Raw genomic sequence first — 23,652 nt, forward strand, 5'->3', positions numbered from 1 at the left:
ATCTTCATGTTGTCGACGTGGAAATACCTGTTGTTTCTGTTACGTTTGCCTTCTCGAATTGTTGCTTGTTTTCCTGGCTCCTAAGAATGCTGGCGGATCAAAAGGCCAAGCCAAGGCCCTGATCATTTTCGGATACATGGCATGATTCTACGCGTTCAAGTATCTTCTTTTCCTTGTCTCCGATCCAACCTGCTCTACATCGTCGCAAAACGCACTTCAATGGCCAATGGTGGGTGCGCTGTCCATAACCTTTTGCACCGCTGGCCGTGCCAACATCAGCTCGCTCCAGCGCTGAATACTCGGCCAGTCTTTGATATCCACACCAAAGAAAGCAAACATCCATGGCATCGCGAATGGGAAGTACGAGAGGTCTACCAGAGTTGGGCGGTCTGGCAAAGCTACATGTTGTTGCCCGGGCAGGTCCAATCGTTTCTCCAACAAGTCCCATGCTTTTAATGTGTTGGCATGAAGCCTGGTGGTGCCAGTCAAAACCACAGCGGAGTCGTAGTATCAAAACTCACTTTGCGCATGTCTTGGGCATGGGCTCGGGATCCTGTCGCGTAGGGTATCTTCGAAGGAAGTAAAGCCAGTTTTTGCAGTGGCACTACAGTCATTAAGGACTTTCGTCAGCCATCTTGTCTGCCACCAAAAGAGGACCAGGGCAAGCGTAAGGAACTGAAGCAGACCCGAGACCTGCAGTTTGAAAAGCGGTCCACGAGAGGATTTGAGCCTTTTCCCACTATGTCCGACCAGTCAACAACCCCTCGTTGTCAAACTTGGCCGCCAGGTACTGCAGACAGGCCGTTCCCTCAAAACCAATGATTTTCTCTCCTGTCACATGGTCTTGGTCTTTCAAAGATGGAACCATGCGCTCGGAGTGCACAGCGTAGAACCACTCATCTCGAGTGTCGATGACGGACAGGAGGTGCGGAAACCCGAGCTCCTCGGCAAAGATTAATGGTTTGATATAGTTGATGTACAATGTTTGATCGCCTAGTTCGGATTGAGTGAGTTTGATTGTGATCAGATTTCCGTTTCCCTTTCTTGTGTGGAGCAGGTGTCTTCAGTACCTTTGATTACGCTGAGTATGACTCTCCCATCGTACTCGACATCCCCGATCACGACTTCTCCATTCTGCTTTTTCGTTGAGTCTGTCATCTTTTCTGCTACTGAGTGCTTTACTAAGATCAACACGATTACTTGCGTATTGGCACTTCTTTATTTAGACGCAATGTCAACCCAAGTTCGGTAACCGAGGTGTAGAGTTCAAGCACTTCAAGGTGGAAAACACATCGCGAGTGGTCAAACAACAAGCAAATTGTAACGATCTGGCTTCGCATAATTCGACCAGACAGCCAGCCTGATTGTGAATAAATTGAAAGGCTCCAATACACCAATGGCATACCGAACGCACCAGCCAAGGGATGCTTTAACATGCGCTTTCTCCAAGTGCTCAAACAAAACGTCCATCTGCAGTTTCCAAGCAGAGAATTCCAATCATCTAATGCTTCCGCTGTCCAGAAGAGGCGTAGGTGTCAATGCTAGGCATAATCTGGCCACCAATGGGCCAGTCGACCGGCTTTCCGATGCGCTTGAGTGTGAAGCTAATCTCGTAATCCACAATGAACTTGGCCAAGACAATCTTCGAAGTCTCCGTGGCCAGGAACCAACCGGGGCAAGTCTGAGTTCCGTAGCCGAAACTAATCAGAAAGGACAGCTTGACGAGCATTTCACGATGTCAGTCGATTGGGGATAATTACGGCAAGTGTTTGCGACTTTGCGTAACATACCTGACCTTGATGGTATCGGTCAGCATATCGTAAAAGTGCAAGGGGTCGAATTCCAGGGGTCGGTCGTAGTATTCAGCGCCTCTATGAATTGCCAGCGTTGGGAAGCCAATGAGTGTTCCTGCTTTCACCACCTCGCCGTTGGACAGATATATTTCGACATCAACCTTGCGTTGCGGTGTGACTGTAGCAATGTCAGCCCATTTTTCATTGTTTCTACTGCATGTTCAAAGCGGATGGGGGCACTCACAAGCAGTAGGAGGGCTGAGCCGCAACGTCTCGCGGAGTAAGCTGTCGAGCTTTGGCATTCTTGCAGCCGCTTCGTTGTTCCAGCCATCACACTCTTTGGAAGCAGTCTCGATCTCTGTCCTCAGCGGCTCGAGATACTCAGGGTAGCCGAGGATCGACAGAATGAGCTGCGACACGACGACAGAGAAGAGACCGGCCGCCACAAACGTCAATCACAGTTCCTGGTCGACGATTCGGGCGAAAGATATTTCACCAGTACTGTGTTCAGCGCTCTTGAGAAGACCGTCCAACATGGCAAAGTTCTCGCTCGAGTTGTCGTTGGCCTATCGCCACCTGAGCTCCGGGTACACGAACTTCCTGACTTCTCGCTGGTGCATGCGAATTTTGCGTCCGCCTCCAGATGTCCAATCAAAAGTACGCGGAAGAATCAAGGCGTTGCGAAGAGAGGGACATTGAAGGAAGTCTCTTCCTCCGTGTAGCCACGGGCATGGTGGATGTACGTTGGGACTGCGGCCAGCTCAGGACCAACCCTAATGGCAGCCGTCACGGGGCGGATGATATCCAGAGTGGCATTCCAGAATATGACAGTTCTCCAGCTTGATATTGCGGTTCAGTCATGTGCTCGCTCTGTACTGGTTTCGTGATGAATGCTTACCACGTGAAATTTGGGGGCGGCGCGATTCGCTCCGCAATTGCAAGATCAGTCTGATCGGCAATGTAGGTGGTCATGCTCGCTATCGAGTATCAGTACTATACTCCATGTCATAATGGTGGTATGGACAACTTACGTAGGCTGAAGTTGAGCTGCGATTTGACGGCCTTCACGTAGTCGCGCTGACAGACCATGTCGCCGACGTGCAGGTTCCACATGAAGTGCTCTCTCAAGTCAGCTCAAATTTCTGGGGTTCCAACTTTGAGAAAGGACAGTTTCTGCAGGGGCTGGTTCTTGACATCGTCCAACAGCTTCGAGGGGAGAATATGAACTAGCTCGTCCTTGATCCAGGTCGTCCAAATTTGCTTCTGCTTTGTAAACTTTCGATTTAAAGCAGTGTAAGCACAATCCACTTTCTCTCATGACTTTCGAATATACTTTGGCGTAACCATCGAAGACGAAGTTGTTCGCATCCAGATTGAACTTGGTCATCATGGACCGCCGAAGCCAGCAGTTGCAATCTCCGAGAACGACAAACTTGTTTCTTCGCCGCTCGAGAAAGTCGTATAATGGGCCTATGCCGATGAAGGAAAGAACAAGCGCAATAAACAAGATGGCAGAGTCCCGAGAAATCCCAGGCCCGCGACTTCGGGCGACGGGAAAGACTCGACCGTATGCGCCCGCGTCGAGTTATCAAACCACGCCGTGGAAACCATTGTTACACTCATGACTGGAGTTTAACTGAGTTTGAGAAATTCTAAAATACCGCGTACCATGCAGTTGCGGTGTTATATGCGCGCGCCGACACCAGTCGAGTCAGCTCTTTCGCGTCGGGTACCGAATATTGGCGACCACCAACACATTGATATGCTTTAGTTCATCCATCATTTCGAAAGAACTCTATGGTAAATGCCATTATCAAGAGCAATATGTATTTGCTGTCTCTTCTCTAATATGAATATGAACTAAACTCACGCCATTGCTGGTGAGGCACAGACCAGCTTTCACGCACCGGGATGCAGTCGGACGCCGACAAACACTAGCCGATGATTCTATATATGCTATTGATTGACAGTTGAAGGTACTCGTGAGTCTATCAGATCGTTCACCTAATCCCTTTGTCCAGTTCAATTTCAATCATGGATACCCTGCATAAGTGTGAGACGGAAATGCTCTACATTGAGCCATGGCAAGACAAGAAAGAAGTACCATACTACCGCACGGACCCCGATCCTGGTTTCGAAGTCAAAAACTACGACTGGAATCCGTACAAGGTGTTTGTATCAGACTGCCGTCCTGTCAAGGACACATTCAACTTGGACGACCATGCATTCACGTTTGTCGATGACGCGGAGGGCGGCCGGCCGGAGATTCTCCAAGCAATCCGTGATATCGAGACCGAGACCATCAAGCGCGACTACTACGCGGCCGTGGAAGCACTGGTCAAGCGCAAGACTGGAGCCCACAAAGTCATCATCTTCAACCACTCAATCCGGAAGCGAGATCCCGCTGAGGGCTTTTTTGGCAGTCCAGGAAAGCAGCAGCCAGGAAGAACGGTAATTCAAGGATCGCATCTTCTGAGGTTTCTATTTTTTCTATCCCTTATTAATAATCTGACCCTGAATGCAGGTGCACTGTGACCAGTAAGTGTCAAACTGCGGAATCCGGCACTTGTTGGTTTCAAGACTGACCGCAGTTCTAGAACACCCAAAGGCGCGATTCGCAGAGCTCGTCAGTACGCCGGCGATGAAGCAGAAGACCTCCTGAAAGGCCGATTTCGCATCATCAAGTAAGCAAGCCCGAAGAAAATAAAAATTTCTCTCAGACTGTGCAAGCATGAGCTTCAATTACTGACACGTTTGACACACAGTGTCTGGCGTCCAATCAACTGTCCGGTGCAGGACTGGCCGCTTGCAACCATGGATGGAAGCTCGCTAGACGAGAAAAATCTCCATGCTACGGACCTGTGGAAGCACCAGTGGGAGGAATTGGGCTCCACTTACAACATCAGCCACGGTCCCGGTCAAAAATGGTATTATCTGGGTGGTCAGCGGCCCGACGAGGCTTTGCTGATCAAGATCTACGACAACAAGCCAGATGTGGCAGCCAAACGTTGGTTTCCCCTCCTTTCCTCGATGAAGTGCTGGACGCTGATCTGCTCCTGTAGTCTGCCCGCATTGTGCGTTTGAGCATCCAGAGACGAAGCCCGACGCTCCCCGCAGAGAAAGTATCGAGGTTCGGTGTCTGGTTTTCGGAGGTCACTGATTGTGTGCGAGACGAGCAAAGACGTAGGACGAAGCTTGATGAAAGCAGCTTGAATACCGCAGCGCATGCTAAGCAGGGGATTGGTCCTCGAAAGGGGCAGTTTGACACAAATTAACAAGCTACGAAATAAATGCAATGCAAGCAACAGACTCTTCTTCAAGTGCCAAACTTTTGGGTCATGATACTCGTCCTGCCATTACTTTTGCCTTGATTTTGCGGGTGGAAACGTCTGCGCGCGCACTTTCCATTGCAGTCTTTACTTGTTTTTCTGTTTGATTGTATTCAGTTCTGAGGCTACTTTGCAGCGGCAACTGGTCAGTTCCCCTACCTGCTTTGTTCATAGTCTAGATAGAGGCTCCTTTTTTTCCGCCATCCTGCGTGGTGACCTGATTCAAGTTGTTTCCTTTCGTTCCTTTGTTCCTTTGCTTCACCATAAGGTTTTGAGACTGGCCGATTCACATAGCCTGGAATCCTGACTCTTTTTTTTCTTTTTTTTCAAAAAAAAAATTTTTAACCAAGCCTTGACATCGAAAGCTGCAAAAACAAAAGTGCCTGTCTATCAAGCGTGACTAGACCTTCGTCCTTATTTTGTCCAATCGTTCTCGTGTGCATTATGCAAAACAGCGGCAAAAGCAAAAGCAGTGTCCATGGATGTTGGCAAGGGCTGTGGATGCATCAAAAGACGAACAAAAAGAAGGCAAAGCAACAAGATGAATTCAACACCAGCCCTTAGGATCCCCGGTGCAAACGTTTTCTATTATAATTCTACTACATTTTTGATGTGAATGAAGCTGATCATGCTCTCATAAATGACGAGTACGTCTGACTTGGACGCCCAGGAAATTAAGGAGATGCATAGAGGATGAACACATCAGAGCCTCAAGCAAATCTCCACAGCTCCAAATAATTGGACACTGTTCTCATTCAGGCTTTCTGGATGAGCTCCATCGAGACGACTTCAGTGCTCGACTCGACGCTCGACGAGCTTTGAAGCGTATTTTCCTGGCCAGAGGCGTTCCCGGGCGCAAGTTCGGTGCCCGATGTGTTGGCCTCCTTGGCCTCCGAATCCGGAAGATGCATCTCAGAATCGGGCTGCTTGACCACCCTGTCCCTGTAGACAAGGATGAAGACGAGACCAACCGCCGCGGTCAAAGCCAGCAGCATCCAGAAGCCAGCCTTGTAGCCCTCGAGCAACGACGCTTCCGTCTCAGGGCCTTTGGTAAAACCCTTTGCGACGGCGTTAGACAGGGCGAGCAAGACGGCATTGCCGGTCTGGAACGACACCATCAGCATTGCAGTGGCCTGACCGTGCTGCTCTACGGGAATGGTGCTCAGCGTTGTGGCCTGGGCGCGCACGACGGCAGGCGCGTTACCAAATAGGTACAAGATGGCGAAACAGATGATGTAGGCGCGATTGGCGTCTAGGACCATCAGGCCCCAGGGGATGAGGAAGGCGGCAGTCCAGAAATATGAGCCGCCAATTTGGATTCTGACGGAGGTACGCGTACTCAGCCAGCTGCCCAGTGCGCCCGAAATGATGGATCCTATTGCGGAGGGCTTCACGAAAATGTCAACAACAGCTTTTGATTCACCGCAGGGTGACCGACGGCAGCAGTGCAAAGGCTTACGAGGAGGTAAAGCGCGGAACGCACCGCTGTCAACTTGAGAGAGTTGAGGAAAACTTGGGTGACTAGGAGGAACCAGGTCGAAAAGCCTCCACCGAAGATGACGAAGGTGATCAGCATGAGCATCATGTTTCGGTCGGATAGGAACTGCTTCGGGATCAAAGGATTGTCGAGGCGGCGCTCCCAGATGGGAAAGGCAATCACCAGCAGGCCGCCCAGTATGAGCGGCACCAAGATATCTGGAGTCTTCCATCCACGGTTTCCACCGTCGTCCACACCGTAGATCAAGAGCGGCAGACCGGTAACGAAGATTGCTAGGCCGATCTTGTCGAATTTCTTGGTGGGGTCGGGAGGGGACTTTGCGAAGGCGGGAATGGTGAAGAATCCGACGATAGACAGGAAGCTGTTTACGGCAAGGTTCAGCCAAAACAATCCGCGCCAGCCGGTGGATGATTCTGTGGAACAGCAACAGTTAGTTTGCTCTTCCGGGTGAAGAAGTCTGCTTGCACTTGCCAACCAGCAACGCCCCAAAAATCATGCCCGAAACCAAACCAAGAGGTCCGCACATAATAAGCATTGAGAGTCCCTTGTTGCGCTCTTTCTCTTCCTTGAAAAAGTGGCTAATGATTGGTGGACCGGTTGCCGTCTAGTTGCAATGAAATTGGTCAGTGATTGCCCTGCCTCCTGAAAATGAGATCCTGCGCTTACACCCAGCGCTGCTCCAATACCACAGAACGCGCGCCCAACAATGAGCGCATATTTGTTTGGCGCAGCTGCACAGAGGGCGCTGGCCCAGGTAAGAGTACCCGTGCCAAAGACGAATCCAACACGCAGTCCAAATCTGTCGGCGATGGCTCCAGACACAGGGAGAACCGCGGCAAAGGCGAGGCTGTATGCAATGACGACCCAGTTGATGTCGAACGGCGTCATTTCCAACGAGTCCATGATGGCCGAAAGGCCAAAGTTGACCATTGTCGACTGGAACGTGTCGATGTACATGGCCAGACAGGCCATTCCTGTGACTACCCATGGCAGGAACTTCGGCCTCATGGCCTCATTCTCAGGGCGGAGCCATGGAGGTGCTGCTAGCACGGCCATTCCGTGCAAAAAGTAGAGGATGTGGAATACTGAAACGGAAAGGTAAAAATGGCGACAGCTAGAAAAAAGACTTTTGACCAGTTTACTCAAGTGAGCGGCCGGAAACTCGCAGCCACCAAATAAAGGAGGTGAGCGATCAGGCCCCGAAGCAGCAGGGTATACTGAGAGAGGTCCAGCCAGCCACGACGACCATTCACTGCGTATCCGTCCTCGCGCGGCGGTCGCGAAAGGCCATGTGAATGAGGTTGGAATTTTTCGGAGTTGAGAGACGCTGATTGGCCGAAATGGTCGGCTCCCGACTTGTTCGGCCCTCGAGTCAAAATGTCAATAAAGATGGTCAAAGGCGTCCACGTCCACCGGGCCTTTTGTGATCAGAAACACACCATGGCGGTAGATTCTGCTCTCTCAGAACTTCAGGCGGCACTGAAAAAGGCGTGTGAGGCGTTGGAAGGACCGCTCAACCAAGAGCGCCTCGAGTGTTTGCAGGATGTGAACACATTGCCCAACAAGCAGTCCAGCCTGATTGCTTCGGAGACAGTCGACCTTTTGGATCGTGCACAGCGTTTGATCCAGTCACCCGTTTCCCTGTTGGCTGAGAATTACCTTGGTGTGTAGCGCGTTCTCTGGTCGATTTCCACGATGTCCCCCGGCTGACCGTCCAAAGCCTACTACGACACAAAATGTCTGTGGGCAGCAGTGTCGAATAACATTCCAGACCACCTCAACAACGGCCCTCGCACCGTCGAGGATCTGGCAGCGCTGAGCTCCCTCCAGCCTCTCCGCCTGCGCCAGATCATGCGCGTTCTGCACAACAACGGCATCTTCTCGTACGACGCAACCACCAACACGTACCGCAACAACCCGGCGTCGACACTCCTCACAAAGGACCACTGGACGCAATGGCACAATTGGACAGATCTATACGGCAACGAATTTTACGACATGGCGCGCGGCATCCCAGAGGCCATCCGTGCGGGTGAGACGCGTTGTCCGGCGCAGGTCGAGTACAACACAACGAAGAGCATCTTCCTTTACTTTGCGGAAAAGGGCCTGGTGGCGAAGCTACACCGCACGCTCGGCAGTGGCGCCGTAGCCCAGGCCCCTGGTATGATTGCCGACTACGACTGGGCTGAGCTCGGCTCTGCCACAGTTCTCGACATTGGCGCCGGTGGCGGTGACTTTCTCACAAGCCTGCTGCGCGCGCATCCCGCGTTGAGTGGCGCCATCCTGGAGCTCGAGAGCGTCGTCGATCTGATAAAGCCGTTCTTCAACGAGCCGGACGGCAAGTTTGCGGACCTACGCGAGCGGATCAAGGAGTTCCATGTGGGCGACTTCACCAAGGAGGTGCCGGCGTACAAGGTGTACACGATGAAGTGGTGTCTGCACGACTGGAAGGATGAGGACGTGGTCAAGATTCTGCGGAATGTGCGGCGAGCAATCATCGAGGCACCAGGCAGCCGTCTCGTAGTGATTGAGTCCGTTTTGCAGGACGGCCGCTCGGGACGTATTGCTCGCTACGGGGACATCACCATGATGGTTGGAGCGAATGGACAGGAGAGGACGCGGGACGACTGGGAGCGGTTGGCGAAGCTGGGTGGGTGGGAGGTCAAGAGCGTCTCTCCTCTACGCAACGCGTGGCCCGCGGCCATTGACTTTAGACCGGCGTAGATTCATGCCAGTAGTTTTCCCCCGTAGTAAGATTACGAGAAGACGAGCAGATCGATTGCCCACTTGTCTCCAGGTCAATCATGCACTGAGCCCAGTGAAGAGCCATGTTTTTCCCGTCCCTGATCAGATGGAATCAGACAAGTCTGCCGGTGCATCTGCGGCACGCGTGAGCAAGTGGAGGTGTTGTAGCGAGGCTTTGACTTGGAGATCATTCATCTGGCGCCATGCCCAGTGGTCATTGCCGCGCCTAGAACCACCAGTCACAGCAACAACAACAAGATTTGCGACGTGGGAGACGTATCGAGGGCGAATTCGGCGTGTTTACTCCTTGCAGGTTTTGCGTACCGGAATGACTCTAGTAATCAGTCGGACCTCAGCACAACGAAATCGGTCTATTACCTGCAAAAAGATTTTCCTCAGTGTCGCGGGAAAACAGCTGTGCATAGCCGACTCAACTCTACGTACTGGGTCCTGGGCCGCCGTGGCGCCCGGCTGCCCCGGTAAAGTAATTCGCTCTGCACGTAGCGTCTTTGGTACCTAGTCCGTATAGACATGGCTTCGACTGCTGCACCGTATTTTCCTGGCTGATATCCTTCGTGCCGCAGCTTCCAGGCTTGCACATTGTCGTGGGTCTCCTGATCTCCCTTGGCATCGAGTGTGGGATGTTTCCGGCGGCAAATCTCGGTCGAGGCGAGAGGAGATCTGCTGTAGACTTCCCCCTCGGAATGGAGCTGGAGAATGAGAACTGAGGCTTGGTGGTCGCGGGCAAAAGGGTTCTTGTGCTTGAGTGCACGTCTTCCGCACACAGACCCCCAAGTTTGGTCAGCGCCTCCTTACACGATCCCCCCGTACGACGCTCAATCCAGGTTGGTACACACCGAGTCAATCCAGGGCCGTACACGAAGAGCCAACCCACTCAGCACGACCGGGTTGAAAAGATGCTTCGCAAGTGGAGTCCAAGGCAAGACTTCTTGTGACATGCCCAGGCCAATGGAAGTACATCCGAAGTACCTGACCCACCACATGAATTCGGCCCGCTGCCAGGTTTCGAGGAACGATGTCTGAAGCAGTAATAGACTGGCTCCGAGAATCGTCATCACCTTCCGGTCTCCAATGTCTTCCTAATGCTCTACTCTGTCTGGGGCTATGCTCAGGCTTGCCGATCAGGCTAGCTCGTTGTACTACTGGAGAGGCGAGAGCGAATCACACTCCCTGCCATATCAACCACCATCTAGAGTTGGCAGGATGATGGTGACCAATCAGCGTGATTTCTAATACGAATCGACGTTGTGAGCATGCGGCAGCATGGCGAAACTATCGAGTCATCGCAAAGACAGGGACAGAATGGCGGGCCAGCCCGATTCGCTTCGCGATCAAATAAAAAGCTCGTATCTGCCAGGGACGACTCATGAGGGCAGTTTGAAAGTCAGAAGAGCAAAACGGATGTTTCCAGAAACTCACAATTTGCATTTAAGGGCCGGGCAGAGAAGTGATTCCAGCAGGCAGCACGATCCAGAAGAAAAGAAGAAGCCGTATTCAAGATGAACAACACCACGACCAACAACAACAACAGCAACAGCAACAACAACAACTGCGGCTGCACTCTATCGGCTCTGCGGGTCCTGATGCACATTGAGCAGCTTGAGGGGACGGCTGTGGCGCTGGAAACCCTGCTGGAACTGATGGAGAGTGCGGAAGTCAACTGCCTAACGGTGCTCGACTGCGAGACGTGCCGGCAGCAGCGGTTCCCGCTGGCCAGCGTGACGGTGCTCAGCGCCTGTGTCATTGACTGGGTGCGCCGGGGATGGCTGGGAGAGGAAAACGACAATACCAACGACAACAACAACGACAACGACAAGGCGCGCATCTCGCTGGGAGGTTATGACCTGGATCCGGCCGATGCGGAGACGCTGAGTCGTGAGCTAATAGCGTTGCGGCTGTCGCCCTTCTCGAAGCTCATGGCGGTGCTGAGCGGCGCCCTCTCCTCACTGCGGTCCGCGCAGATGGACGCGTGCCTCGAAATTGTCCAGGCGAACGTGCAGCAGCTTCGGGAATGTGCCCAGAGAATCAAGACCCTGTCGGCGTCGCTGACCTGACTATTGTGCGCGCCCGAGTCAGTCCAGTTGCCCCAAGGCACATTGACGACAGGCGGGCGTGCCCTTTTATACCTACCACTCAGGGTTTCGGAAACAACAACGCCATCGTCTGTCAAAATCTCATCATCATGGAATCCGGTCGCTCCACCCACAACAAGCAGCCCAAGGCCCCAAAGTTCCGCATGTCCTGCGACAGCTGCCAGGCATCGAAGATTCGCTGCGGACAGGAACGGCCCGCGTGCCGGCGATGCGTCAAGTACAACATCGACTGCATCTACAGCCCGTCCCGCCGAGCTGGACGTCCGCGTCCGCGCAAGACGACGCCATCTTCTTCTTCTACCGCCGAGAACCAGGCGCAAACGCAAAAACAAACACAAACGCAGACGCAACCTACCTCTCAACCCGCCCAGACGGCATTGCCTACACCGAATACGGCTTCCCCTCAGCGCGACTACTCTGGAGAAGATTCGACGCGATTACATGTTCCCTTCGATCCTTCGGTCGTATCGGAGGGCAGCGGACCCCTGCGGCCCGACTCGGCAACCATATCTGCCATGTCTCCGTTCCCCGACGAACCATCACAGCACCACCTCGGTCAACACCAGGATGCAGCTTTCCATAGCATGCTCAGCTTTAGCACCCCTGGTGCCGGGACTGGCGCCACCGACGCCTTTTCCGCCATGACCTTTGCCGACTTTACGCCTCCAGGCGGTCTGCACGACTCGGCTTTGACTTTTGACTTCATGCTTAGCCCAATGCAAAGCTGCGGCGGACCTCAAACGCCGTCAGCCACTGACGACCTCCACGCCAGACGCTGCAATGAGAGCACCACGTCGTCCTCGGTGTCGACATCATCAGCATCATCGTGCGCCCAGTCGACCGACGAAAGCGGCGACCGCCCAGTGCGGGACGTGTCGTCGTCCATGGGCGGCGAATGTCCTTGCTCCGCGACGCTCCTGCAGCACCTGGCTGAGTCGACAGCCGCACGGAGCAGCTCGCGTGGTGGCGGCGAGGGCGACGACTGCAGCGCCTTTCTGGTGACAGCAGTGCAAAAGTCCAAGGTGTTGCTCGACCAGTGCTTCCGCGTAGTGAGCTGCGGCACGTGCGGGCCGCGGCTGTCGTCGGCGCTGATGCTGTGTCAGGCCATGGACGAGGTCTCGATGGCGCTTGGCATGGGCACCGTGTGGATCGACCAGCAAGCAGCAGCAGGCGGGGGAACAGCAGGTGGAGACGACCAACGCATTTCGCTGAGCACCGGCCTGACGCGCGACAAGGTGCCACTGCGGTGTGGAGGCTACGTGGTGAGAGCTGCTGATCGGCGCCACGCACTGCGGGCGCTCATCATGAAGCGGGTGACCGAGATGCAAAGTGCAATGGGCAAACTTCAGCAGCTGTTCGTGCTGCCCGCAGTCGCCAGCTCGGCGACGTGTCAGAGCACCTGCGCCGGTATGGTGTCCGAGTTGAAGGATAAGATTTCATCCAAGGCCGACTTGTTCAAGGTGTTGCTGTAGTCGTTTTCCGTTGTCCTTGTTCCCTTCTTCCGATTGCTTCTTCTTGCTTCACGCTGATGGCGACTAATTTCCGGAGTACAAACTGCATTGGAGCACGATGGCGTTTGATGAGTGTAGATGAATTGGACCAAGACAAGTTAGACAGAGACAAGTCTCACGGCGTCCGGAATTTTCGGCGCAGGCCTTTCGAATTGAGATGCATTATCCGAGTCAAAAAATGCCCGAGGTGCTGTTACGAGGGGTCTGGAGCACAGTTTGGAAGCAGGGCCGACAGGCACAGCGACGCGTGCGTCGGCGGACCCATTTGAAGTTTAAAGACGAGCACCGACACGCCCGCAGACATGGAGGTGAAGAAAGCAAGGAAGAGCATGTAGTATTTCGGATAAACAAAAAGAGCGAGACCCGGTCTATGGACCCTAGGTCCTTTCTAACTTCGGTAAGCCGAGAAAATGTAAACAATCGCACGAAACGAAATGAGCGACGTCATTCTCAACACCACGGACCTCACACTCCACCCAGGTCTCAACCCGCCAGCTTCGCCTTCAGATTCACTTTACCCGCCCGCGTCATGGGAAACTCGTCGACGCACTCAATCACCGATGGCACGGCCTGCCTCGGGAGTTTTTGCTTGATGGCTGCTCTGACAGACTCGACCTCGAGCGTCGCCGGCTGCACCATGGCAACCAAGGAATCTCGCACCCTCGTGAGGGCCACGGCCTTGATGGTAGGCAAGGCGCGCAACACGCGAGCCTCAAGGTCGTCGAGGTCGACGCGGAAGCCGCGAAGCTTCATCTGGCCGTCATCCCGGCCCAAACACACAATCTTGCCGTTGTCATCCCAGTACCCGCGGTCGCCCGTGCGGTAGAGCATCTCGCCGGGAGGCCCACAGCCTGTGTCGGCGGGCACAAAGCGCGCCACTGTCGCGGTGGCCATGTCGACGTGGCCCCGGCTAATCTGCACGCCGGCCAGGCAGATCTCGCCCACGGCGCCTGGCGGTACGAGGCGGCAGCGGCCGCGCCGGCTGAGCATGTAGACCCGCGACGTCGGGTTCGGCCGCCCAATGGTAGCCGTGTGATTGTGGCGCCGCACGTGCCCTCGACTGGACCGGACCGTACATGTTGTAGAGCTTGCGGCCTGGTGCCCACTGGTCAACGACGGTCTCGGGAACTTGTTCGCCAGCGAGGTAGACCTGCTACTGGTTAGCCTCATATGTCAGGTAAGTCATTCTGGTGGGACGACTTACCGTCTTCAAGTTGGGAAATTCCGCAGCCGCAATGGTGCGCGCAACCGACGGCGTCATGATCGCGCTGTCGACCGGCCGCAACACTTGGAACGGGTTGGCGTTGCTCCGGAGCACGAGCGTGCCGCTGTAGCAGAGCGTCGAGAGAATCTCGTGCACGCTGCCGTCAAATGTCGGCGACATGAACTGCGCTACCCACACCCCTGGCCCAGCGTGCAGCCGCACCTCAACGTCCTTCTGGAACGCCACGAGGCCTTGCTGCGTGCAGAGAACGCCCTTGAGCCTGCCCGTTGAACCTGAAGTGAAGCAGAGGTACGCGGGGGCAAAGGGTCTTGGGACGCGTGGTGCTGCCGCGGTTGCTGGCGTCTCGGCCACCACGAGCGTTTCCAGGACGAGGCAGTGCTCGCAGTCCTTTGGCCGGAAATGCAGCTGAGACTCGTCTCCGACGATGAAGACCTTGCTTTTGGCTGTGCCGAACATGGTGCTCCGCAAGTCAGGAGGCAAGGTGGAGTCGAGGCTGCAAATGGTGGCGTCGGCCTTGAGGACGCCCATCAACCCAATTACCCAGTTGAGACTGCCGTCTGCATGCACACAAACGACTTCATCCTTCTCAACGCCGAGGTTCTTCGCTTGCCGATTTCGACGGCTGGCGCGTCGGCGTTTGCTGCTGCGGCTTGCTCGAACAAAGACATGAGATTATCTGGATGGGCAGCGTGCGTCGTCAGTCCCGAGATGCAATTGCCAAGAACCCGCAGCCGTTGCTGCATAGGCACGGTAAGCAGTGAATCGAGGCATTGCTGGACGCTCGTTGCATACGTCAGTCTCTCGAGCGCACCGACAAAGCAAGATGCAACGTCTTAGGCCGTCTCTGGGCTGTACATGTCTGGGTAGTATACCAGCCGCAAATTCATGGCTGCTTTGTCCAGGGCCAGGCTCAGGGGAACGTTGCTTTCGAAGTCGTAGCGATGCGGGCGGATGGGGTGGATCGAGTCTTGGGAAGAGGGAGAAGAAGAACGAGAAGAGCCTTGCAATCCACGCGTCACCGAAAGTGCTGCTTCGAAGTTGCGAGTGTATCCGCGCTCCGGCGTGCTCCAGTGGACGTAAGAGAGTTCGGCCAGGTCCCGGAAAATACGTCGCACAAAGTCTCCAGCGGATGCGTTCTCAGTGATCTCGACGTGCAACGGGAGCGAGTTGAGCAGAGGCCCAATGACGGTGCCGATGCCATCGATTGGGAGATTTCTTCCGCAAAGAATCGATCCAAAGACAACCGCGTCCGAGTCGGTATACAGTGCCTAGACAAGAGCCCACGTTGCGTGGAAGAAGGACGCCACCGTGACGCCGAGCGCCCTGCACGTTTCTTGAAGTCGGTTGGTGAGATGCTCAAAGTCGGCTTGCACCTCGTTGTCTCGATTGGGGGCTCTCCTCTTGCGAGGCTTGAGGAGGCCGAGGCTTGACGCGGCACTGCCGTACTGGCTGTTCTTCTTTTCCCAAAACTCAACGGCTGCGGCCCCCGATTTCTTCTTGATGGCATCGAGTTCTCGTGCTGCGGCCAGACACGACTTGCCCGGCTTGACATCTTGTTTACTGATCGCCAAGCGACGGACCTTTTCTGCGAGACGCTCCATGGAGAACCCGTCGAGGAGAGCATGATACACCGAAAGGACTATGGTTGCTTCGCTGCGGCTGCTATCCGGAGATCTGAGGATGACGGTTCGGAATTGAAATGTTGGCCATGTTTGGCAGTCTTGCTTAGCAAGTTCTTGTCGGTACGTGTGGCGGTCGAAAGTCACTGTCTCTTCTCACGGAATCGGCATTTCGGTAAGCCGCATCATGTATGAGCGCGGCTTCACCTCGTCGAAGATGGTTTGGAAAATCGGCTCGGCCCGTATAACTTTTTTCCAGGCATACTTCATCACAACCACTTCTTCCAAGCGCCACGCCTCAAAGTATTTTTTGGTACTTTGGCCACCTCGGATGAAGGTGACCTGTATGTCTGTTGCTGGTGCTTGGGAAGGATTTGCCGTCTGTTCTGTGCTGACCGCCGATGTAGGATGGTGGTAACTGCGAGGCTCCTGCTTCCACTGAGCAGTTGCACTTTCTGCGTCTGAGTGTCTGTCCGAGACGTGGTCGAGGGGATCGATGACTTCGTTCGACGGCGATGGCTCGACGAATCCGGAATCAGTCGTGGCGGGCGTCACCGATCTCGATTGACCCGTCTCGGGATAGAGTCCGCGTGGGGTTTTGACAGGCAGGACATCTTCAAGGAAGGAGAAACAAGTAAGGAGAGCACTGTAGGTGGCTTTTGAAAGAGAGGTTTGCATTCATTCTGGACTTCGACAGCTGATAACGAGTGACCACCTAGTTCTGTGAAGCTTTTGGAAGTGTCGATGCCTCAAGTTGAATGGTGCTTTCACAAATCTCACTCCCATCACAACAGGTTTCTGACCTCTGCGTTCGCCCTGCTGATCTTCGGGACCCGACTGCAAGCTCCCATCCGTCTGCAGGCCTCGTCCTCATCACGAGATGTCGAGAATGGACACGGCGCACCGAGCAACTCGGTTCAGTAATCTGATGGCATGCTGTTGAAGCAGGTCTCTGTGTACATCGCATCCTCGAGCTTTCGCCAGCTCTATGCATAAGCTACCACATGGCGCATTAAGCGTGATGTTTGTTTTTACTTCTATCTGCTCATCCTTACAGCGGCTGCACGACATAAGAGTATGCTTCTTGGTTCACGGATCGATGGGCTCAACTCAAAATTCATGGTCCCCTGCCCATTCGGAAGCCGAGGTAGGACAAGCTCTTCTCCCTAACCAGTCAGCCTATTTCTTTGTTTGTCAAGTGCGTTGGAGGACTGATTGACCAGTAAACGAATGATTCGAGCAGAATTGCAGCAGTTTCAATGACTGGAAGGCATCTACGCCAATCATTTGCGCACGCTCTTCCGTTCGAAGCTCTTCGAGGGACCGACTGTTCACACAGCGTAGGACGAAGGCTTTGCATTCATCGTCATAGAAATATGATGGAGTCTTCCAGCATCAACCGATTTCTCTCCCTTTGGCCGCGCTTAATCTCTTCAGTTCATGTAGTATTTGGACGTCGAAGACACAGTGCGAGTCAATCTCCCAGTCCATAAGGAGTCATGGGTGTTCAGTGAGATTGCCACGAAGTGCATTTCGAATGAAGCCGCGGATGATCAGGAGAAATTTCTTTTGCATTTTGTAGTAGTCCGCGGCAAGCTAACGGAATCAAAAATTTCCCAGCCATCATCATTTCCAGCCTTTCGGCCTCATTTCAAACGCGCAATGCCATGAGAGTCTCAACGGATTCACCTTGGTGATCACCCAACCGGAACTGTCAGCCAAAGCACTCCATTCGTCCCAGGTTCTCTCCACTCCGTCAACAGAAATCATCATGTTCATGTCGCCATACCGTGCCAGCCTCGAGCTGTGCGTCGTGTCAAGTATCGACTCGAGCACAATCAGCCGGCTGTTGTCTCCCGGAATGATGGCCTTGGCGATGTTGGACAGGATGCGTCTCGCGTCCTCCTCTCTCCAATAATGAAGCGTCCACTTCATGGTGTACACCTTTCATGGCGGGATGCTTTGGAAGAAGCTGCCGCCGACCAAGTTCTCGACGGGCACGCGCGCGGCCAGATCTGCAAACTGGGCGTTCTTGGTGTGGAAAAACGGCTTGACGTTGTCGATGACGTGCGGCTGGCCGAAGATGCCGCCTCGCATGGTTTGATGTGCGCGGAGAAGCAAAGAAATGAATGATCCGCCTCCACCACCAATATCGATGATGGTTCCGTTCGCGACTTGTCACCACGGGTAGTCGGCCACGATACATGGAGCTTGGGCCGTCGCTCCTGCGCCAAATGTCTTGTGCAGTTGCGGCATCCAGCCCTGGCTGTTGAAATACGTAAACGTGTCCATTTCCGTGTCGTAGTTAATCTGGGAAGGTGTTCGTTTTGCGTCTTCTTGCAGAGGTCCCGGAATCCTGCGGGCCCTGTCGTAGAACTGATTTGCGTAAAACGTGGCCCAGTGATGCCATTGGGTCCAGTGATCCGAGAGAAGCAGCGTCGACGTGTGGTTGTTCCGGTATGTCTTTTTACACTTGTCATAGGCAAAAATTCCATTGCTACACAGCACGCGCAGCACCTGATAGAGCGGTCTGGTCGGGCGTGGCAGGCGGCGGCCAAGTCTTCTATCCGGGAAGGGCCCATTTCCTGCAGCTTGTCTGCAACTTTGAGATCGACTGCTCCAGCAAGACACTATGCGTGGACATAGCCTGGAACATCGTTAGAAATGCTGATTCGAGCGACTTCCTCGCATGCTCACCAAAGAAATGATCTGCCAGAACCAAGTGACCCGGCTCGAGCATCTGCTCGATTTCATGGAGGAGGTCAATGGATTTGTTCGCAAGTTTGCTCAACTCTGTTTCTGTTAGAGCTCCATTTTCGTGATTATGCAGCGCATCGTGTAGCTTTCGATTGATTTCTTCGGATTTCAGTTACTGCAGTACGCTCTCGAGCTGGCTATTCAAATCGGCGAACAATGTGTCCATGATATAGCTGATGTAGGCAAAAAATGTCGTGATCGGATTCAGATGGAGATGGAACTTACAAAAGGGGACTTTTCCCCAAATTGATCCAGTAACCTTTGCATTCTTCATAACATCACGTTCTCGGTAACCGAACTTCCGTTTTAAGCTCAGTTTAGACCAGTCGCTTAGACGGCGGCTACTCGTTGCAGTATCATCCAGATTTAGTGTTCAGAATATGCGCTCGCAATACGAATCTGGCCTTGCCCTCGGACTTCATGTCGTAAGGCTGGGTGGTTGGATCCCTTGTGCCACCATCTCTCGAAGCGGCGCTCGGTCGGTAGCCGGGGGTGGACATGACTAATGCGCATCATGCTACACCACCATCTCTCATATTTTTGCTGACCGCTGGTAGTGTAGTGAGTAGCCAAAGCCGTAATGTCTCAATCTATTCTCAGTCTATTTGGCATCGATGACTTCCTGCCGGGCTTGCAAAATCGCGGCCAGGAAATTTCCGGCCTCCAAGACGGCAGCGCGAGCATTGACGACGACTTCGCTTTATTCATTGATTGGGAACCCGACGTGCCGCAACAATGCCCTCGGAAAAGACCTGAACGCTTCGCGAGCCATGCTCAGAAGTCAGTAAATGACAAAGTACCTGGAAAATGCGGTCGACCAGCGATAAGACCAAATTCCGAATCAAGTACGGTTGCTCCAATCATGCTCGTAGCCCTGCCACTACCATTCATCTCAAATGAAACTCAGATTACTAAATCTTGGAACTCAGGTTCTTTCTACCGTTTTCAGCTGAAGCGCAATGATACCCAACAAAGAGACCAGCCAATAAGCCAAGTGGACGATCTCCTTCAATCGCCGCCAGCTCCCATATGGTCTGAAGACATCATCGGTCCCTCCGCACAACATTGGGAAGATGCACTACGCATGATTGAAACACTGCAAGGCAAGAATGTCTGGCCGACGAAGGAAGAGGACATCCAACAGGTGGTTGAGGCAGAGGACAAGCGCCGACGCAACAACGCCGCTTCCGCGCGTTTTCGCGTCAAAAAGAAGCAGCGTGAAGAGGAGCTAAAGAAGAAGGTTCGGGGGCTGAAGGAAAAGACCAATGACCTCGCGGCTCGCATTGCGCAGCTCGAGCAAGAGAACAGAGATCTCAGAAAGATGGTGCTGTTTATGGAGGAGAAATGAGAGTTCGCTTACGTTCATGGGCGAGAGGAAGTAGAACGTCATCTCAGTCGCTGCATCTTTCTTCGGCCATTTGCATCTCCCGCAACCGACTCTGCAACAATTTTGCTAGACTGCGGAAGTTTCAAGGATTTGGTCCGGTACCACATGACCCAGGGGCTGTGCTATCAAGACTTTATGCCATGCTCCGTACGCCAACATCATGGGAGTCCAAGACACCAAACAACATGCACCAACTCGATTCTCAATCAACCATAATTCGCGATCGGATTGAATTCATCCACGTTCTTCGCCCATTGATCATCCAACCCCTGATCAGCTCAGAAAGGGCTCCACAGGTGCGTGGAGACGGTCAAGCATCCAGTGGTTCTGATTCACAGTCCAAGTTTCGGCCTTGGAAGGCAAATGGAGTTAGAGAAAGCCGAGAAGGCCGATTTTGAAGCAAGGCACTTTGAGAAAAGCAGAGGGTAGGGAACTCGTGACTCAAGAGGACGTTGCCGAGTAACTGGGTGGTTGAACATTTCAAAGAAAGGCGCGATTCGTTGAAAGCAGGTAGCACGATTTTCACACGCGTCAAAACCACCGGAGATAGTGTATGTGTAGGAAAGAACACCCAAGGGTGGTATGGATAGAAAATGAACGTGGAAAATCGTGGTCGACCTCGTTTCTGGTGATTCAGAGCAGGCTGTGCCTCGGTATTTGTGTGTCGCTCACCACCATAATAATTAATCTCTTTCGATCGCCATCCTCATTGAGCTGAAACCGGACCTTCGCACCTTCGGCCTCCGTCAGCATGTCAACTTCACAGTCTGTGCGCAACTCGTTTCCGTTCCAGTGATCAAGTCAATGGATGAACAGTGGCATGAGACTCGATTTCCAGAGCGGTGTCGTGCCTAACTTCCCGCTTGAGCCGTTTCATAACATGCACAGCACCAGAAAAACGGCGCTGAGAAGTACCAGCGCGATTGGCAAAATGAGCCACGCCCAGCGCACGACTCCAACAGCTTCTGGATACAATGCGGTGCCTTGGTGCGTGGTCGCGTTACGACTTTCCTGAATGTGCCGCGTCATGGCGATGGAAATGTTGTCCATCGTCCCGGCGATGTCGCCGCCCTGTAGCAAAGCGATTCCAGTGGCCGGGAAACCTTCTGTCAATCCGCAATTGTAGATCGTAATTGTGTTGTTCATGACGACAAAACTTGCGGTCAGGTCGATGTCGAGACAGCTGACGTGGAACAGACTGTCCGAAGCAAGTACGCTCTCGTTTGGCGACTTGATCGGGGTGTACTGCACAGTTGGAAAGACGTAGTCCAGCGCAAGGTTTTCGCGGTCTCTATGAATACTAATCCGCCTTCCCCTGCTTGTCAGGACTATTTTTTCCGGAGCAAAGCTTCTGTGACCCACTACTGAGAGTTTCCGTCTCTAACGAAGCGTTTGATCGGTCGCGGCAGATTTTCTCCAACGGCTAAGTAGGTCGAGGTGGGATGTCTTATACAGTGTACTAAGACATTGTTGCGTTTTTCTTTTCAGATGTCAACTGCAATTGCATCTGATACAGTTTTGAAGGTCGATTCCACAAAAGGTCTGGATGCAAGGCTCTGACACTTACCACTTAGACGTTGCTGTACAGCTTCGCGCACCAGCTCGGTCCAAATTCAATGACTTGTGGCATGATTCGCTGCCAGTCCTTCATTTAAATAAGCTGCGAGAACGCGACGGCAGCGAAAACACCTCTTTTCTCGTACTCTGGGCTTCGTCCGTAGTGCATGGAAGATTTCGCGTTTCCATTTCAATTGATCCAACTGCCAATTGTGAAGCTGCTATCGTTTCCCGGTCGAATCCGGATTCGGGAGCTTTGTATTGATAGTAGCATTTCCAGGAGTAAAGTACTCTTGGGTTGAACCGGAATGGCCAAAAGCATGGGTTCCACCGAGATCTTCAGTAAAGTTGACGATAGAAGTGATATTCTGGCACTTGCTACAGACTCCTAGGGTTGCAGAGTCGGCCATGTGCAATTCCCTGTCGCAAAGCCGAATGAGAGTCCAGGAGGCGACTGAAAAAGGCCGGAATAGTACGAGCCCTGCATTAGAGGATCGACGAAATCGGCTATCGAAAGTTGTTAGTCCACAAGACGCTCAGGGAGTTGCCGGCAATTTCCCAAAACTACCACTCTTTGGATCTACGCATGGAGTTGCGTCAGGGATGCGGTCCTTCCTTCTCATGACCCTTAGCAGGTTGTATCGATAGATCAGAGCTTGTTAAGGCGACGCTGCTACGGTTCTGGCGCACGAACCACCGCTAGACGAGGCGGACCGGCGCCAGCGCCAATAAGCGAGACGAGTGGCCTCTACTAAGGCCACTCCGCCTACTTAGATAGACAATCAACCTTACTATCACCTCTATATCTAGCTAACACTATGACATAGTAGCTAAAAGTAAGGTTATACTATTAAAAAAAACTAATCGTAACGATCTACTACCTCTCTAAAACCTAATATTACTTTACTACTCATTAAATTACATTACGCGTAGTCTTACGCACCTTAACCTTACCTTATAACCTCCCTCCCTCCCATAATAATAGCGCCTCTACTAAAAATATACCTACTTAGTACTAAAGTAACTAGTAGCTTTCCTAACTATAGTAAGGACTATTACTAGTTCTATACTAATACCTATAACCTCCTTATAATCTATAATACCCGTAAAATAATAAAGACTATATACTATCCTATAGTTATACTACGCTTATTTACGGATTACTATAATATTAACGGCTCTATTAAGATTAACGCCTACTATATCTATACTAATAGTGCTATATTTAAAAACCTTACTACCTATAAGGACTAGGTTATTAGCTTTACTACTACTACTTATTAGTTCTAGACTAGGGCGGATATTAGAGCCTAGGTAGACTACCTTACTAAATATAAGAAGTAAACTATATAGGTTTAACTTATGTATGCTAAATAGTACTCCTCTAGGTATTTAACCCTACTAAATAACCTAACCTAGGCTATATAGGCCTTAGCTATAATTACCTAAAGTCTTTCTATACGTAATAAGAACTAGGCGTAGGGTAGTATAACCTAAGATTAGATAGTACTAGGCTAAGACTCCTATACTAAGATAATAACATTCTACTTTAAGTCTAAGTATATTAGCTACTTCTTCCCTAACGCTACTAAGGAGTTTATACTAGCTAGTAATATTATTAATATTAGTAATAAGATATACTATTATAATATTAACCTATTTATAGACGCCTACTATAATAACGCTATAGTCTTTAGTAATAAAGCTATTAGCGCCTAGGTCTACTAATACTTATAAGGCGCTACTACTACCTAGTATACTAGCCTAAATAATAATACTAAGACTAATATACGTAAAAACCCTTAGTAATAGGGCTCTCTTCTATACTTATAATTTAGGATAACTCTTAATAAGGCTAGATAGCTTTATAATATATAATAATATACTATAGATAATGTTAGGAATAGCTAATCCCTATATAACTATATTCTTACTATCTTCTATTATAGACGCGCATATAGTAACTTAGAGTACTAAAATATATCTAGAGCGTAGAGAGGCCTAGACCTAGTCCTCTAAAGAGATATACCTATACTAATAGCTAATATATTAATAGACGACCTTATTAGTTAGATAATTAAAAAGCTAATTATCTAGAAGGTAATCTATACTAGCTA

The 23,652-nt window shown here is 52.1% G+C and overlaps 8 protein-coding genes across 8 annotated transcripts; 5 read left to right on the forward strand and 3 right to left on the reverse strand.

The window, feature by feature from the left end:
* Positions 1-1,501: 1,501 nt before the first annotated feature.
* Positions 1,502-3,183, reverse strand: IWZ02DRAFT_499959 (cytochrome P450; the record flags this gene model as incomplete). Its single annotated transcript, XM_066770245.1, has 9 exons — positions 1,502-1,700; positions 1,791-1,971; positions 2,038-2,203; positions 2,267-2,359; positions 2,488-2,632; positions 2,692-2,770; positions 2,825-2,912; positions 2,949-3,068; positions 3,127-3,183. The coding sequence occupies 9 exons, from the start codon at positions 3,181-3,183 to the stop codon at positions 1,502-1,504; spliced, it is 1,128 nt and encodes a 375-aa protein (XP_066621467.1).
* Positions 3,184-3,685: 502 nt separating this feature from the next.
* On the forward strand, positions 3,686-5,100 carry IWZ02DRAFT_453687 (uncharacterized protein). Its single transcript, XM_066767671.1, has 5 exons — positions 3,686-4,244; positions 4,318-4,331; positions 4,391-4,477; positions 4,559-4,800; positions 4,856-5,100. The coding sequence occupies exons 1-5, from the start codon at positions 3,828-3,830 to the stop codon at positions 4,951-4,953; spliced, it is 858 nt and encodes a 285-aa protein (XP_066621468.1). The 5' UTR covers positions 3,686-3,827; the 3' UTR covers positions 4,954-5,100.
* Positions 5,101-5,877: 777 nt separating this feature from the next.
* Positions 5,878-7,676, reverse strand: IWZ02DRAFT_491235 (MFS transporter; the record flags this gene model as incomplete). Its single annotated transcript, XM_066769722.1, has 4 exons — positions 5,878-6,510; positions 6,582-7,033; positions 7,131-7,224; positions 7,287-7,676. The coding sequence occupies 4 exons, from the start codon at positions 7,674-7,676 to the stop codon at positions 5,878-5,880; spliced, it is 1,569 nt and encodes a 522-aa protein (XP_066621469.1).
* A 384-nt stretch (positions 7,677-8,060) lies between these two features.
* IWZ02DRAFT_433801 (S-adenosyl-L-methionine-dependent methyltransferase) lies at positions 8,061-9,344 on the forward strand (the record flags this gene model as incomplete). Its single annotated transcript, XM_066766321.1, has 2 exons — positions 8,061-8,283; positions 8,341-9,344. The coding sequence occupies 2 exons, from the start codon at positions 8,061-8,063 to the stop codon at positions 9,342-9,344; spliced, it is 1,227 nt and encodes a 408-aa protein (XP_066621470.1).
* A 1,541-nt stretch (positions 9,345-10,885) lies between these two features.
* Positions 10,886-11,440, forward strand: IWZ02DRAFT_380251 (uncharacterized protein; the record flags this gene model as incomplete). Its single annotated transcript, XM_066765095.1, has 1 exon — positions 10,886-11,440. One exon carries the CDS (start codon positions 10,886-10,888, stop codon positions 11,438-11,440), a length of 555 nt encoding a protein of 184 aa, XP_066621471.1.
* A 1,066-nt stretch (positions 11,441-12,506) lies between these two features.
* IWZ02DRAFT_453695 (uncharacterized protein) lies at positions 12,507-13,288 on the forward strand. Its single transcript, XM_066767672.1, has one exon. The coding sequence runs from the start codon at positions 12,571-12,573 to the stop codon at positions 12,949-12,951; it is 381 nt and encodes a 126-aa protein (XP_066621472.1). The 5' UTR covers positions 12,507-12,570; the 3' UTR covers positions 12,952-13,288.
* A 125-nt stretch (positions 13,289-13,413) lies between these two features.
* Positions 13,414-16,961, reverse strand: IWZ02DRAFT_520665 (uncharacterized protein). Its single transcript, XM_066770775.1, has 6 exons — positions 15,995-16,961; positions 15,523-15,889; positions 15,071-15,483; positions 14,195-14,837; positions 13,987-14,140; positions 13,414-13,940 (listed from the first exon to the last, which is right to left on the reverse strand). The coding sequence occupies exons 1-6, from the start codon at positions 16,510-16,512 to the stop codon at positions 13,474-13,476; spliced, it is 2,562 nt and encodes an 853-aa protein (XP_066621473.1). The 5' UTR covers positions 16,513-16,961; the 3' UTR covers positions 13,414-13,473.
* Positions 16,962-19,171: 2,210 nt separating this feature from the next.
* IWZ02DRAFT_499968 (uncharacterized protein) lies at positions 19,172-19,939 on the forward strand (the record flags this gene model as incomplete). The annotated part of the gene is made up of 1 exon (XM_066770246.1): positions 19,172-19,939. The coding sequence occupies one exon, from the start codon at positions 19,172-19,174 to the stop codon at positions 19,937-19,939; it is 768 nt and encodes a 255-aa protein (XP_066621474.1).
* Positions 19,940-23,652: the final 3,713 nt, after the last annotated feature.

The sequence above is a fragment of the Phyllosticta citriasiana genome, assembly GCF_038021145.1.
Source record: "Phyllosticta citriasiana strain CBS 120426 chromosome Unknown IWZ02scaffold_8, whole genome shotgun sequence".
Classification (NCBI taxonomy): domain Eukaryota; kingdom Fungi; phylum Ascomycota; class Dothideomycetes; order Botryosphaeriales; family Phyllostictaceae; genus Phyllosticta; species Phyllosticta citriasiana.

Coding starts and splice junctions, on each gene's coding strand:
- IWZ02DRAFT_520665 (XM_066770775.1), bottom strand. CDS start 16,512: ATGCAAACCTCTCTTTCAAAAGCCACCTACAGTGCTCTCCTTACTTGT. Junction 14,838..15,070: donor CTGGTATACTACCCAGACAT/GTACAGCCCAGA, acceptor CCGACGCGCCAG/CCGTCGAAATCGGCAAGCGA. Junction 14,141..14,194: donor AATTTCCCAACTTGAAGACG/GTAAGTCGTCCC, acceptor AACCAGTAGCAG/GTCTACCTCGCTGGCGAACA.
- IWZ02DRAFT_453687 (XM_066767671.1), top strand. CDS start 3,828: ATGGATACCCTGCATAAGTGTGAGACGGAAATGCTCTACATTGAGCCA. Junction 4,478..4,558: donor GGCCGATTTCGCATCATCAA/GTAAGCAAGCCC, acceptor TTTGACACACAG/TGTCTGGCGTCCAATCAACT. Junction 4,801..4,855: donor GCCAGATGTGGCAGCCAAAC/GTTGGTTTCCCC, acceptor CTGCTCCTGTAG/TCTGCCCGCATTGTGCGTTT.
- IWZ02DRAFT_453695 (XM_066767672.1), top strand. CDS start 12,571: ATGCTGTGTCAGGCCATGGACGAGGTCTCGATGGCGCTTGGCATGGGC.